Source organism: Podarcis pityusensis (genome assembly GCF_964106645.2).
Source record: "Podarcis pityusensis genome assembly, chromosome: 1".
In the NCBI taxonomy this organism is placed as follows: domain Eukaryota; kingdom Metazoa; phylum Chordata; class Lepidosauria; order Squamata; family Lacertidae; genus Podarcis; species Podarcis pityusensis.
The window spans coordinates 135,181,295-135,196,462 of record NC_138028.1 but is presented as its reverse complement, the minus strand read 5'-3'; the positions used below and the strand labels follow the sequence as shown (position 1 = coordinate 135,196,462).

Below are 15,168 nucleotides of genomic sequence, written 5' to 3'. Positions count from 1 at the left end.
TGCTTCAGGCGTTGGTAGATGAAAAGGAAATGCCTCTTTCTAAGGCAAAAATCTTAGCATATTACTACTTCCTGTAGGTTAATAATCACTGACAGTATAGACAAAACAGCTGTTTACCACCCCATCCCCATCAGTAAAACCTGGCTGGTGAAAAAGGTGAACAACTACACTGATTGCCAGTATTTTCTCAGGCATAATGCAAAAGCTTGTGTTCATAAATCTCTAATGGTTTGTGAGCTGGATGAGTGAAGGCTGACCTTTCCCATATTGTGAGACCAGGCTGTCTTCTCCAGCCACCCTGCCCCTGAAGTCAGGCAGATAGCAACCAATCAAAGAGTTTTACTGCAGTCTCTGAAACTGGTCTCTCAAAGAGATGCCCGTCTGCTGCTTGTTCAGGTCCTTTTTGTACAGCAGAATATTCAGTCATCACGAAAGCCCTGCCCCGTACTCTAAAATGGCGCAGCCTCAGCGAGAATTAGGTCTTGGTGACGGCACATACGCGGAGCAGCAGGTTTTGCAGATGGAGCCTTATCACTAATGGGGCAAATGCTGGGGGGGGGGGGTAAAAAAGTGTATTTGGTGTTGGAGACATTTAAAGCACACAGCAGGATACAAACGGGTGTGCTTCATGCTGCGTGAAGGAGGATGCCAGGATGACCTCTACTCCTGGTAATGTGACGTTATTCATCCTCTTTCCACTCTTGTGGATAGAGGGGAAGACAAAGCGAACACAGCAGCAGAGCCCTCCTCTGCCCACCCCAGGGACAGGTGGCTAAGGAAAGCCGCTTCACTAAACCAAAGTTTTCCATCTCTGGCTCAAGGTTATTTTCAGTAACCATTAAGTCAATCTTGTATCCACTGACTGAATTCCAAAGCAGAATCATGCAGCAAATATAGCTGCTGAAACAATACATAATACTTTCATCATAATCTGCCCGCCATAGCATTTCCTATGAGGAATTAAAAAATTCTGCTAAATGTGCTGATGTGCCTGATATTTCTCCTTCAAGCCATGCCACACTTACGTATTCTAAACATAAGGTATTAACTCTCGGAAAACTTTTTAGAAGAGCATTCATACAGAAATCTTTTCATTCCAAAACAATATTTTGAAGTATTATGTACTGTATTTTTCACTCTATAAGACGCACCAGACCACAAGACGCACCTAGTTTTTGGAGGAGGAAAACAAGAAAAAAAATATTCTGAATCTCAGAAGCCAGAACAACAAGAGGGATCGCTGCGCGGTGAAAGCAGCAATCTCTCTTGCTGTTCTGGCTTCTGGGATAGCTGCGCAGCCTGCATTCGCTCCATAAGATGCACACACATTTCCCCTTACTTTTTAGGAGGGGAAAAGTGAGTCTTATAGAGCAAAAAATACGGTAAGTAGTATGATCAAGAAATAGGAGCATGTGACACTTTAAGGCACAATTCAGACAATGCATCAAATCACAGTTAAGGAAGCGTAACTACAGTTTGGTGTGGTGTGTGATTGACAAACTATTACTTCCAATAGTCTGGCAAATCAGAGTCAGAAACCATGAGTTAGCTTATGCTAAATGGCTTGTAGTGACCAGAACAGGGCTTTTCCACTTATCCTACCCACCATGCTTTGCCTGCTGCACATCTGGAAGACAAAGCTACAAGAGCAAAAAGCATGAGCTAGGGCAGGGGTCACCAACCCCGCTGAAGATTTCCACTGCTGCTCCTTGGGAAGGGTCCCAAACTCTTAAGCTTTCATTTTTTAAAAAGAAAAAAGAAGCGTCTAGTCCTTCCAGAAAGTTATGGGGCAAATTGCACAGAAAGCTACTAAGGAATTTCTATGAAATGAGAGTCAATGTGGTGTAGCTGCCTTGCATGTTTTTCCAGGTACTGTGGAATGCTCCCTGTTGCCGTTACACAGCAACAACATCGGTGGGTGTGCATGCGCGAAATCAACACTGTCTGATCTCCACAATCAGGACCAGCAGGATGTAGCTGACTTCCCATGGTAAGCAGAAGGTTGTCCGGGCTGGCTGTGTTTCTGATTTGGGGTTATGTCATGCTCCCCATGGTAGCCATTTTGTATTATACCATGCTCCCTGCCCCATAGCTGCTAGTTTGTGACTGGTGCTGCCGGTGCTCTCTCACAATTTGAAATATGCCCACTGGTCTGAAAAGACTGGTGACTACTGAGTTAGTTTGGTGACTTTACTGTGATGGTGCATACAGACTCCCTTCTCTTGTAGGCACTTCAGTTTTGGTGCTCCAACTTACATACAAAAAACCCTCTCACCTTTGACGGAACTGAAGCTGGTTTCAGAAAATTCTTCACTCAGGTCAATCAGTGTCCCCTCAGATCTGCACCGTGGGAGCCCGCTGGCATTGGCAGCACGAATCCTCTGCGCTGCCATCTTGAGATTTGTGCCCTTCCCTGAGAATCTAGTGGGCCATCTTCTCTACAAGAGTTGTGCCATTTTTCTTCAGAAGCTTTAAGCTACCAGTGCGTTTAGGGTGCTGTTTGTTTTTGGGGGTGTTTTTTTTTTTTTTTACAACTTGAGACAAATCTGAAAAGAAAAAGAATGGAAGAGTTACAACATGGTTTCTCTGAAGCATTTCCAACTTTGACATGAGAGACTGTTGTAGAAAACTTCTCCTTCTCCACTCTAAAGTTTATAGTCCGAAAAACACATCTGAGTGTATTATTTTACTACAACAAATAATCAAAGAAAGGGTGGGGGAAACTCAAATAATCTACTTTTGGCTATTCATGTAGCCATCAGGCAAAAGCTGGCTATAGGATCCTGTTTCCCCACTGCAAAGTACCATATTGCTTACTTTAAAATATGTTGAGGGAGGGGTAAGTTTCTTTACAACACCTGTTCAAGTCACTCTAGTATAGAAGGTTTTCTGTCCCATATATATCCAGTACGACCAGAGGCAGACTTCGGTTTTGACCAGTATACCTTTCAAAAGCAACATAATGGTTCCTATGCAATCTGTTTTCTTTTGGCCATGGTAGAACAATCAATAAACCTGTAGCCCTCCAGAACTTGCTGGCCTTCCACACCTCTCATCCTTGACCACTGATCATGCTGGCTGGTGCTCAACATGGCCAGGACTGCACTGAACTACCATCTAAGCAGAGTAAGTTTGGGCTACAAGAATCTAAGTTACGTTGACACAGAGATCTCCTCCTTAGAGAGGACCTTCTCTGTACTCTACCTAGTTCAAAATAACCAGCCCACCAATGGGATATATTTCTTTTGGGTGTTCCGCAAGATTCTCATGAATACACATACTTTTCACACTACTGAATCAGTCTTTCCAGCAATTTGGCTTGGACCACTGCTCAGATTTAGCATAGATAAAATCCAAAGGAGAAATGCAATTCATCAGGTGAAAACACAAGGAAATATAGATAGTCACATTTTCCAGCAACTTGTCCAGGGTGTGAACAGTTAACCAGCTATGTAGCCAAGTGGACAGCCACTCCCAAAGTAGTTATTCTACCAGTGCTTCTCAGCCAGAGTGCTTGACGGCTCTCCATAAATGTTTCCCACATTTAGTATCCTAGTACCAACAAGTACATAAAATGTAGCAACAATTACTTTTATGCCTAGTAACTGCTGTGATGATGCCCCTGGTCAAAACCTTTAATCACTACCAGCAATGAAATATCTTAACAAAAATTATTCCACTTAAGTCCTTGTTTATGAATAGGAACATTCAACTCCTGTTCAGTTAAGTAACAATGACATTAATGACTATTATTATTATTATTATTATTATTATTATTTTTAAATGATATTTATTAAAGTTTCAAAGAATACAAAAATTACACAAAAACAAAAAGTGAAAATACAAGAAAATACAAAATACAGAAAAAAGAATAAAGTTTTTAAGATATAACAAAAAAAATGAAATATAAAAAGAAATATACAAAATAAAAACAGTTAAAAACACGTTAATTTTCCATAACCTATCTTCCTTACACTTATTTCCCTGGACCTCCTCATACCTCCCTTTTTTGTATTCCAGTTCAGTTTGTTAGTTCAGCAAATCCTTACCATTAAGCTTTTACCTAATTGTAAACCTTTTTTCGTATCTCTTAAAGCATTACAGCTGGAAACCACTTAGTTTCTATCCAACATCCTTCTAAGATTCCTTAATTTTACAATATTTCTGTAAATAGTCTTTAAATTTCTTCCAATCTTCTTCCACCGACTCTTCTCCCTGGTCTCGGATTCTGCCAGTCATTTCCGCCAGTTCCATATAGTCAATCACCTTCATCTGCCATTCTTCCAGAGTGGGTAGATCTTGTGTCTTCCAATACTTTGCAATGAGTATTCTTGCTGCTGTTGTAGCATACATAAAAAAAGTTCTGTCCTTCTTTGGCACCATTTGGCCGACAATGCCCAGAAGAAAGGCCTCTGGTTTCTTCAGAAAGGTATATTTAAATACCTTTTTTATTTCATTATAAATCATCTCCCAGAAAGCCTTAATCTTTGGGCACGTCCACCAAAGGTGAAAGAACGTCCCTTCAGTTTCTTTACATTTCCAACATTTATTATCGGGCAAATGATAAATTTTTGCAAGCTTGACTGGGGTCATGTACCACCTGTATATCATTTTCATAATATTCTCTCTTAAGGCATTGCATGCCGTAAACTTCATACCTGTGGTCCATAACTGTTCCCAGTCAGCAAACATAATATTATGTCCAACATCTTGTGCCCATTTAAAAAGGGATATTAATGACTATTATTATTAATGACTAAAGGTAACGAGCAGGATCCAAAGAATTGTAAGCAGAAGCGAAGAAGCACTGGCCAGTGCTATTAAAGGCAAGCTGGCACGGTTAAACTATTGATATTGGGCAGGGAAATTCCACAGCAATCATCCTCCTGCCTTTGCATGCAGAAGCTTCTGCCTAAACTGGGGCACGTCTCTGGGTTCAGGCTGGAGTTCCTTACACTATCATGAGAGTGAAGATGCCTCCCACATGCACAGGGTCTCCCTCGGTTCCAAGACCAGGGCTTTGTTTTATTAATAGTTTGCTGATGTTTCCAGTTTATTTTGCAAAGTGCCAACTAGGGCTGGGTGATATCTGGTTTTCAACACCGCAATATATCACCAGCTAAACATCGTGATATACCAATATTGGTATATACCAATATACCAATATTGGTATATCACGATGTCTGAAATAAAAATGGGAGAGATGGCTTCCTTTAAATGTTTTTTTAAATAACTTTATTTTTTAATACCTAGGAAAGCATCATCTCCTGAAATGACTAATAAAACAAAAATAAAATTAAAAGGAATCCTCAAAGATACAGAAAAACAAAACATTTTAAATGGGAACCAGAAGGTCTTGGTTGATCTTATGGAAATACAGCCTTTTAATGATCCTTTGACTAAATAAATCCAAGTCAAAACCCAACCTCAGATAGATAGAGCTGTACAAGGAAGCTCTACTTTTGACAAACAATTTACTTTTATTGGAAGGAACAGTCATTTTCTCTTTGGTCATACAGTCATAATAATTCTTAGGATTCCTCAAATGAGCTATTACTCTCTGAGGAGATCCTCTCTCTCTCTCTCTCTCTCTCTCTCTCTCTCTTACTTTTTTATTATTTGGAGAGACTAACTTTTCCCCAGCCTCTTTCAAACAACAAACATTAGCACACCCTTTTTTTCCTCCTTTCTCAGAATTGGCCGTGTTTTAGGCTGCAGAGGTCAGGATGTTACTTTTAAAGACAAGTTAAACATGGGGGAACTTTTAAGCTTCAAAATTTATGGCAAAAGCTTTTCTTAATATTTCTAAACCTTAGAGTGCAAATCTTGAGTTCAGCTGAAGCCTCTGGAAGCTGCCCATGCCATAACAGACATGATGTCAAACAATATATTGCCTACTTTTTATGCAATATGCACCTTTAAGAACAAATGTGTTGAGGGGTGGGTGTGTCCGCACAGGTGTGTGTCAGGGTGAAAGAAAGCCCAGTTTCACCCCTGCAAAAATACAAAGCTGATAATGAATGAACTGCAGCTAAAATCTCACATTTATTTTTCACATGGCCTAGTCCTCATCTGCAGACTGCAATAAATTGGCAGGCATAGATGCAAACACAGTGCTTGCATGAATATGGGGGAAGGAAGAAATGGAGTTGACGTCAGAAGAAAACAAAAAGGACAGAAAATAATAATTATGTAAAAGCAAGTTACAGCAATGATTAACAAGGCTGCGTTGGTGTTAAGACACACATCCTGGCATTGGTAAGCTAATTAACACATGAAGGATAATAAAAAATCTTGTCATTTCAAGTTGCAGGTGCTAGAATTGAGTTTCTGTTCAAAAGGCAATTCAGCAGTTTCATGCTGGAGTCTCCCTTCAAAGCTCCTTTTTTCAGAGTGACCTGGCAGGCTGAAATGTTTTCCTGCTGGTTTCTGGACATTGCCATTTCAGATGTGAGTTTTCCGCGTGTTTATTTCATCTGAATTGACAAGCTGCGTTCAAAAGAAGCAAACTTGAAACCATGTTTTCAAGTTTTGTAGCAGGATTATTTTAAGCCATTACTCTAATAAAATACATAAATCACTCATTCTAAAAGACCAAGTACCACATAAAGAGGTTCTGGTTTTGTATTTTCCCCAAATTTCCAGTTTTTCGATTTAGAAAAAACTTTCCCCACCCAAAATTTTCCAGTTTTCTTCGGTGTTCTCCTCTCAGTACAGGTGTGTATTTAAAAAAGATATTAAGATTTGGCAGCCCATCCCACAAGTTTCAGGCTGCAGGACCATGATCTTATGTGCAACAATTTAGATCTTTTAATGCAGCAGAGCCAGTAGCTTTGACTTCCACATTAAATATTCAACGTACTGATAATCATTCAATTTTTATGTTAAAAAATTAAGAGAGAGTTATGTCTGCTAAATGTCAGGGACTTCTCCATTCCTTTCAGAGTTACAGTGGTACCTCTGGTTACAGACGCTTCAGGTTACAGACTTCACTAACCCAGAAATAGTACCTCAGGTTAAGAACTTTGCTTCAGGATGCGAACAGAAATCGTGTGGTGGAAGCAGGTGGCCCCATTAGCTAAAGTGGTGCTTCAGGTTCAGAACAGTTTCAGGTTAAGAACGGACCTCCGGAACGAATTAAGTACTTAACCTGAGGTACCACTGTACTCTGCTTGAGAGACAGACAAGAAGTCCAGGGCAGAGAAAGCACATCAACAATAACCCTCCACCAAGAGGCCTTCAAAGGAAAAGAACAGTAGAACAGAATCAAGATTTCAGAGCTAAACAGTAGCGCTAAGCTACAACATATCAACCCGAAGACCATTTGTAAAAGTGAGCAAGGCTTCATTTATAGCATGAGATGGGTTGGGACTTTGATCTGGAAGCAGAGACCCCCCAAACCCCATAGTTGCCTAGAAACTGTTTCATGATTCCTCAAGGACAGTTTAAAACTGTCATTTTGAACTGTTTCCTCTCCCCCCAATCCTGTTCAGCAAATACCTAAGAAGGGGGAGGAAATAAAACCCATGTGCGGGGGGGGGGAGGTTGGTTGGTTGGTTTGGAAAAAACATATCCTGATCTCATTGCACCCTGTAGATCAGTTTTGACAGGTGGGTGGGACAACACATTTGTCAATCATGTGGTGTCAATGATGTCGGGTGACTGACACCTGTCAAAGTTCATTGCATGGTGCTTCCCAAACACCCAAATGGAAGCTGACTCTACACGTTTCACAAATTCACTCACATGGCAGAGATGCCTGTTACTGTGGCAGCACCAGAGAAACAAGAGTGTGGCCCTTGCCCCCCCCCCATCTCTTAACTGTGGGTAGCAGGGAGTCAGCGCCAGCTCTTTCCCTCTGCACTGGCACAATAAGGCTAAACAGTTTCGCTGCAAAAAGCAGTCCAAGTCTCATCTACAGAGAAAGCTAAGCCAGAACAAACCAAAACACGGATTATTCCAATTAATGACACAGCTGACTGTGATGGATATGAAATGAGAATGGATTAGTCTTTGTAAAGAGCTATTTACTAAAGGTAAAAGGTAAGGTTCAAATCTGTGTGACGGGGTGAGCTCCAGTCGCTGTGCCCCAGCTTCTGCTAACCTTGCAGTTCGAAAGCATGCCAGTGCAAGTCAATAAACAGGTACTGCTGCAGTGGGAAGGAAAACGGCATTCTTACAGCTCTAATTGCATAACTAGCTCCCCCCACAGCAGTTGATATATATTGAAACAACACAGAATTTGCACCACTTGTACACATTTTGCTCTTGGCCATGGCCTGATATGAACTAATACAGGGATCACAGAGCACAGGGTGAAGAAAAATAGATCAGCGTTTTAGTCAGGTACTGTTCTTAATCAGCTGCATTAATTAAATTACAGTTATTAAATCTTGCCTGGGATATTATTAAATGTGCAAATAAGATTCAGACACGTAAGGTGTCAGATTGAAGGCCACTTGGCACCTGCTGAGTTTGTGACTAGAGGGGAGATCTGAGCCTAAGCCATAGTTAATAATCCATTATACTACAACAGATTATCCTTCGTGGTGAATGTCAATAACTATAATTCTCTGAGGGGCAGGGCGGGGGTTAGAGTTCTCATCTTAAATTGGGTGACTGTCCTCAGAAACAGCATTCTGTTGAGAAAGGTAGATGGGTTAACATGCATTGCAGGGGTTGGACTAGATGACCCTGAGGTCCCCTCCAACTCTACAATTCTATGACTGTCATAAGACAGGACAACATAATGCAACAAACTCTCCTGAGCCCATGCATCCCAGACCAATGCCTTTTGTTGAGATAGTTGCCAGTCATATTAGAATCCTTTCCTTACATTTCGGCAGAACATCAAGCAAACTGATCAGACAACAGCATCAAACAGGTTAGTGTGGTCTGAAGCCTAACAGGTCATATTGATGTGGCATACAAGAAACAGAGAGAGCTGAGTGCAGAAAAATCCAAAAGCCCATCATTTGGAAATTCCACTATTAGGATCAGCCAAAATATCACGAAACAAATGAGTAAGCCTTTGAGTTCTCCACAACTCTTCATCAGGCTGGATGTTAAGCAAAATGGGAAAGGAGGAGATGGGTGAAAATGATGTTGAGGCCACAAAGCCTGCATTTAATTACCGTCTTCAGATGGCAGAGACTGCAGACGTACTCTAACAAGTTGCACTCAGGATGCAATAAAATAAAATAATATAATATAATGATAGCTCCCTTGTCCAAACCAAATCTACTAGGGAAGGGAACAGTATATGGGCAGCCTGCTTAAATGGGACATTGTGCATTTTCGGAAGAGATATAAATCTCTTAGCATCATATAGACACTTTTAAAAAAAATGACTGCTTCTGCTAATTGGCTAAAAGAAAAAGTTTATTTAGAAGAACATTTACACCAAATAAATATCAAAAGGAGTCAATCTTTTTAAACAAATGTTGGAGGTAATGAGCTTGAGAAGAAAATATTTACTTTCCGGCACTGCTGACATAAAATGTGTGTCATCACAAGACAAAGATAAGACTCTTGCAAGGAAGCACTCAGAAGCAACCCTTACTCTGAAACAGAACACCACAGAATTAAAAGAAAAAAGAGAAATGGTTCATCATGGTGTCATAAAGTGGCCACTACTCTTGTGTAGAGCTTGCAGTTATCAATTGTCAGACGACAACCTGGTCCTATAAAGAAGACTCCTTTTCCCTTCCAGAAATGCACAAGTAGTGCAAAAGTAGACGGTTCTGTTTAGGAAGAAGACTTAGGACTGGCCCATCTAAACAAGGACATCTCTCCGACTGGCAGTGGCGTAGCGTGGGTTGTCAGCACCCGGGGCAAGGCAAGTAATTTGCGCCCCCTAACCCGTGGATTTGCGCCCCCTAACCCGTGGATTTGCGCCCCCTAACCCTAACCCCCAGATGTTGCACCCGGTGCAGCCGGCCCCCCCTACACCCCCCACGCTCTCAGGCACTGTTTGAGAACTTTCTAACTGGGGGTGACAAGTATTGAACCTGAAACCTTGCACATTACCATTATCATTTATTAAACTTCTATACATCTGAAGATCACAGGGTGATTTTCAATGTAAAAACACAAAATGCATGCCATAATAGCAAACAAAAACAATACCTCCACAGTTTTCAAGGCCATAGACCGTTTAATTAGTCGAAGGTCTAGGACTCCAGCAATGTAGGAATGCTTTACAGTCCTGCAGGTCTCTCAGGTGCAGTTAATCAGAGCAACAGTAAAGTTTCCCAAGGAAATTTGTGAGTCTTTGGGAAGTTTCCTGAATGAAGGAGTGTTCGAGACAAGCTGAGGCAGCAAGCCAGGTCACAAGACTGGGAACTTTGGATACAGATTTCAATACTTTTAAGCAATGGTTGAAAAGGCCATTACATATTATCTCAAATTCTTGCAGTAACAAATGGTTTTCCTTTAACTAGCAAAACATTAACCATTGCCTGGAAAAAGCTGAGTCAATTCTGACTGCATCTTGCGCAATGTGAATTGGGTCTCTTTGGTATGATGCCGTATTTCAGAGAAGATGCAGATTCGTGTGTCCTCCACATCCCAGACTCCTTTAGGAGCAGGAGCAGGATACAAATTGAATAAATGATAGAATGGTGATGATTGTGTTAGTTTTCTTCATGAGGAGTATACTTCAACAAGAAATCTAACTCATTTCCCCCCCTTCTGCTTCCATCTAGACCCTTTAAAATTGCATTTCATAGAATCAGAGTTGGAAGGAACCATGAGGATCATCTAGTTGGATCCCCTGCGATGCAGGAATATGAAGGTGGCCTGTATCAGCACCCTGTTCTAACCCTTTAAAACTGCTTTTCCTCTGAAATTTAACCAAGTTGAACTGGTTTGAAATCCTGCTTGTTCAGATCAGTTCCTGGTGGAACAGGCACACATACACAAAAATTGCTACCAAGGAAGACCATAGGATAGATAGCATATCACTCATTCATCCCAGTGACAAGTAGGAGAATGAGCTACAGTACACACCACACAGGCTTTTAAGAATTACAGTAAACACATGGGGAGTGCAACAGTAAACAGGACTATGCATCACAGTAAAGGGGTCATCAGTGTCTTGTCATTAATGGTGCTCCTCTGCCTTCACAGCTGCTACTTTGATCATCCCTGCAACATGGCGAGACAAGCTACTGCAGCTACCAAATGTTTTATTGTCACTTTGACTCAGGACTTAACAGTTCTGTATAACTCCATGTGTAGTTGCCACACGGAAACTGTTGAAATGATGCCACAGGCGTACTTCAAATTCTGTGGCGGGAATCAGTCAAGTACTAAGGCCCACTAGCAACCACCAATGCTGCTGATGCTGCCACGTTAGAAAATGACTTTTAAGCGCACATTTTATAGAGATTCTGTGCTAATTTGTTCGTTGCCAAATTACTCTTAAGGATTACACTCACTTTTTACCACAAATTTAGGGAAGGTTCACAAGGCTCCCAGAAATAAGAGACGTTACATCTTTGGCTAGACCCATTTCACTCTCTGTGGAGAACAAAATTCTAGACCAAGCAGTTTTCTATTGAGTAAAATACTTTTTCTATTCTCCTTTACTGCCCTGGATTTCTTAATCTGTCATTCGTTTCTTCCACAGATAGATGGGAGTAAATGGAGAAGCACTCTCATTGGACCCAATATCATCTGGGAGCTCTTTCACAAGCTTCTCGTGCGGCAACACGGCTTATGCAACTGTACTCTGTTCAACTGTGCAGCTGGCTCCATGCACAAAGTGCCATTGTAAGATTGCTAGGGAGCCTTGCTTGGTGAAGGAGAGCCATGGGCAACGCAGAGTTGCAATGCCAATGTCTCAATTGGGAGAAAAAATAGCAGCCAGACAGATATCAAGCAATGAAGTGGTAAACACACAAAAACTTGCTCTGCTGAAAAATCTTTAACCTCCCAGAATGTCTTTGCTCAACTACAACCTTTCTTTAACAGGCTACAAATCTAACTGTAACATACTGTACTGGATTTGACACAAGACACAGCTAGACAAGATAGCTCTTAGTGATCTGCATTTACCATAGATATGATCCTGTGGGAAACATAACTCTCCTCTTCACTTACAGAACTTCTCAAGCCAGTCAGAATGAGGAGAAAGAGTTAGCTACATCTCAGGGACTGGAAGCCATGCAGGGTGTAAAGCTAGGACCGTAGAAGCTTGTTTTATGGCTTCAGATTCTTCAAGAGAAACCTCTGGCCCGAGGATAGCATAGCTTCATCAAAGCTCTTTTGCCATTCCTGATTCACTGTATTCTGCTAGTTGATACAGGTCAGAGAACGTCAATGAAGAAAAGAAGGGGGGGGATGAGAGTATTGTTTACAACCTAGCAGTTCATGGAATAAATGCTGCATATCCACAATCTGTGCAAGCCAATCATACTCGTAGCTCTTGTTTCTGATAGAGCCATTGAAGCAGAGCAACGAAATCCATTTATCAATGTTGAAAGTTTAATTGTTGGTAGTATTGGCTTATGCACTCATCTAGCAGAATCATACAGTCAATAGAAGGCCTGGATCAACCAAGCCCCTTTGTGCAATTATGAGGATGCATGTTTGCATGAACATAATTATAAAGCGCACACACACACACACACACACACACACACACACACAGCATGAAATCTGCCAGGTTTGTGTTGATTTAACCATGCTATTTCCTGCAGAATTAATGTGCTGGCTACAAGACAAGCTCTTCCAGTCCTCAAAGATATACTCACCCCTTTTCCCAAGTGACCACAAAATTGGAAGAGAAGGCCAACAGCGTAGAGAGGCTGGACCTGGAAATTGCTGCTTTGGCTCCTCCAACTAGTAGATGGGTATTTCTGTCTAAGGAGAGAAGTGACACACTGCATAGCCTTGAACAGTTTCAGCAGAAGGTTCTTCCTACCAAGCCACTGTTACACCAGAAGCAAAGTCTGCAGCCAGCCTGCCATGAGATGAGCACAACTTTCAGTGCTCCCATCAGCTCTTCCTAGTTCTGCTTTCCCACTCACAACTGGTCACATTTAATCTCACCACATGAGCAAGCTTTTGTTTAAATCCTATTGGATGCCCTTGTGATGTTTTGCTGTTTTGGGTTGCATTACTGGCAAGCTCAATTTCTTTGTTCTGTCTTAGACCAACAGACAGAAAAGATCTTTTACCAAGAAATAGAACGCCACTAGTTCAAACCTCACTATAACCATACATCTACTAGGTGACATACCTCTCTCTCTCTCTATCGGACCCAGACCTTATTTATAACATGGGGTGATAATATTGCAAAGAGGATTGCACACAAAGCTAAACTGTGCCTGAACAAAGCGCCATTGGACTATCCACCTTCCTCCTAGAGGGGCTAAAAGAACAACTTTTGCAGTTAGCTTCACTTTTCAAGAATCTCCCTGGCTACTTAATGTTAACATTGGGGAAAGTGTTGCGCCTACAAGTGGGACATATTACCAGGGACTTTTCCTGAACACATGGTCGAGTCTGGGCTCTTGCTTAGCTGAAAAATAAACTTGTCAGCTTAGAAAAGCACAAAAGAGACTATTTCCATCATTTGGTATCCTTTTATTCCATTCATTGAAACAGAGGCAACAACCACTGGCCACACATGGAGAGACAAGTCTGGACACTGATTTACATCCCAGATGAATTTATGATGTAATGTGCTCATTCCCAGCAATGTTTTTACACTGCCAAGTGCCTGTAATTTTTTTTGTTCTTGTTTGAAAGCAACAAAGAGTGTGTGTGTGTGTGTGTGTGTGTGTGTGTGTGTGTGTGAATATTAACATATGAACTCAAGATCCTGGTTTAAAACAAACCCTGGCAAGTTTCATAAGAAGCTAACTTCAACCCCTGATTTCAATCCGTGGGAGCTAAAAATGGTTCCACTTTTGTCTGTATCATGCTGCCAAATGCAACACTCATTTTCTTGCATACTCTGTGTACAGTCATTTGCGTTTATGTTTTACTTCTTAGAAATTTTGGAAATTATGACGAATATTTTAAAAAGCATTGCTGCTCAGATGCAGCTGGGCTGCTTATCATCTTCCAAGACTGACTTTAACAGAACAAAACAGAATGTTTGGCAGGATTTGTACTATTGTGAAGTCAAGCAATCCCAAAGCAGCACAGTCACACAATGAACAGGAAGAGCCATAAACGATATATTTAAAAGGTGGGCCTAATCACAGAATCATGGAAGGGTCCCTGCACCATTTAGTCCAACCCCCTGAGATGCAGGAATATGCACCCATATGTGGATGAAGCCCATGACCTTGGCGTTATCAGCACCATGCTCTAACCATTGCAGTTGGATTACTGCAATGTGCTCTATGTAGGGCTTCCCTTGTGCTTGATCTGGAAGCTGCAGTTAGTGCAGAATGCTGCAACACAATTGCTGACAGGAGTGAGGCTCAGAGGTCTGAACTGGTTGTTTATTTGTTACTGGGCCGGGTTCAAAGTGTTACTCTTAGTATATAGAGCCCCTAACAAGGTCGCCTTACCCTACACATGCCCACTTGACCACTTCAACAGAATTGGCACTACTGCAAGTGCCACAAAATACCCGTTCTGCTCGGCTGTTTAGTGTGGCAGCACCTGCACTTTGGAACTCCCTGCCTACTGGAATCAAGCAGGTGCCTTCACTGCACTCCCTTTGGTACCTACTAAAAACATTCCTGTTTAGACAAGCCTACCCGGATGCTTAGGAACTGAATGTAATTTAAATCTGTTTTTAGCATTTTCACTTTTATATGTTTTAAAGTAAGGTTGTAATTTTTTTCTTGATTTGACTGTTTTATCTTTTGAAAACCACTTTGAAAGGTTTTTTCCCCAATCAAGTGGTTATGAATTTTATGAAATAAATAAATAATAGGCACCGTATGTCAAATACACTTTGAATTAAAGGAGGGCTTAAGAGAAGCCTCTCGTACTGACAGAGTTAAGACAAACTGTTAGTAAGAGCAGCTAACCCTTTCTTCCCAACTCCCACCCTCAGTTGATGATTGACAACTGTAGTTCACAACAGTGCAAAGAGTTTGGAAGTTACAAAAAGCAAATAGAGATGAAAAGAGGATCAAAAGGGGAAATTTGTATCAATCCAAAGTCAGTAGAAATGTATATTCTTTGAAAACTGTTGTT

The 15,168-nt window shown here is 41.2% G+C and overlaps 1 protein-coding gene and 1 long non-coding RNA gene across 4 annotated transcripts in view; one reads left to right on the top strand and one right to left on the bottom strand.

The window, feature by feature from the left end:
• LOC308484753 overlaps positions 1-15,168 on the top strand; it is a 210,990-nt gene that overhangs the window by 94,077 nt on the left and 101,745 nt on the right. The gene's annotated exons all lie outside the window — the stretch shown is intronic.
• The window catches only part of SH3BP4 (SH3 domain binding protein 4), a 38,513-nt gene that overhangs the window by 12,846 nt on the left and 10,499 nt on the right, over positions 1-15,168 (bottom strand). For 2 of the 3 annotated variants that reach the window (XM_081016357.1, XM_081016358.1), the window contains exon 2: positions 2,276-2,546. In XM_081016357.1, coding sequence (XP_080872483.1) covers positions 2,276-2,393 — 118 coding nt within the window. In that variant the 5' untranslated portion in view covers positions 2,394-2,546. Of the gene's footprint in view, positions 1-2,275; positions 2,547-12,758; positions 12,781-15,168 lie in introns of those variants that run through there. The other variant, XM_081016359.1, reaches the window with a different exon arrangement.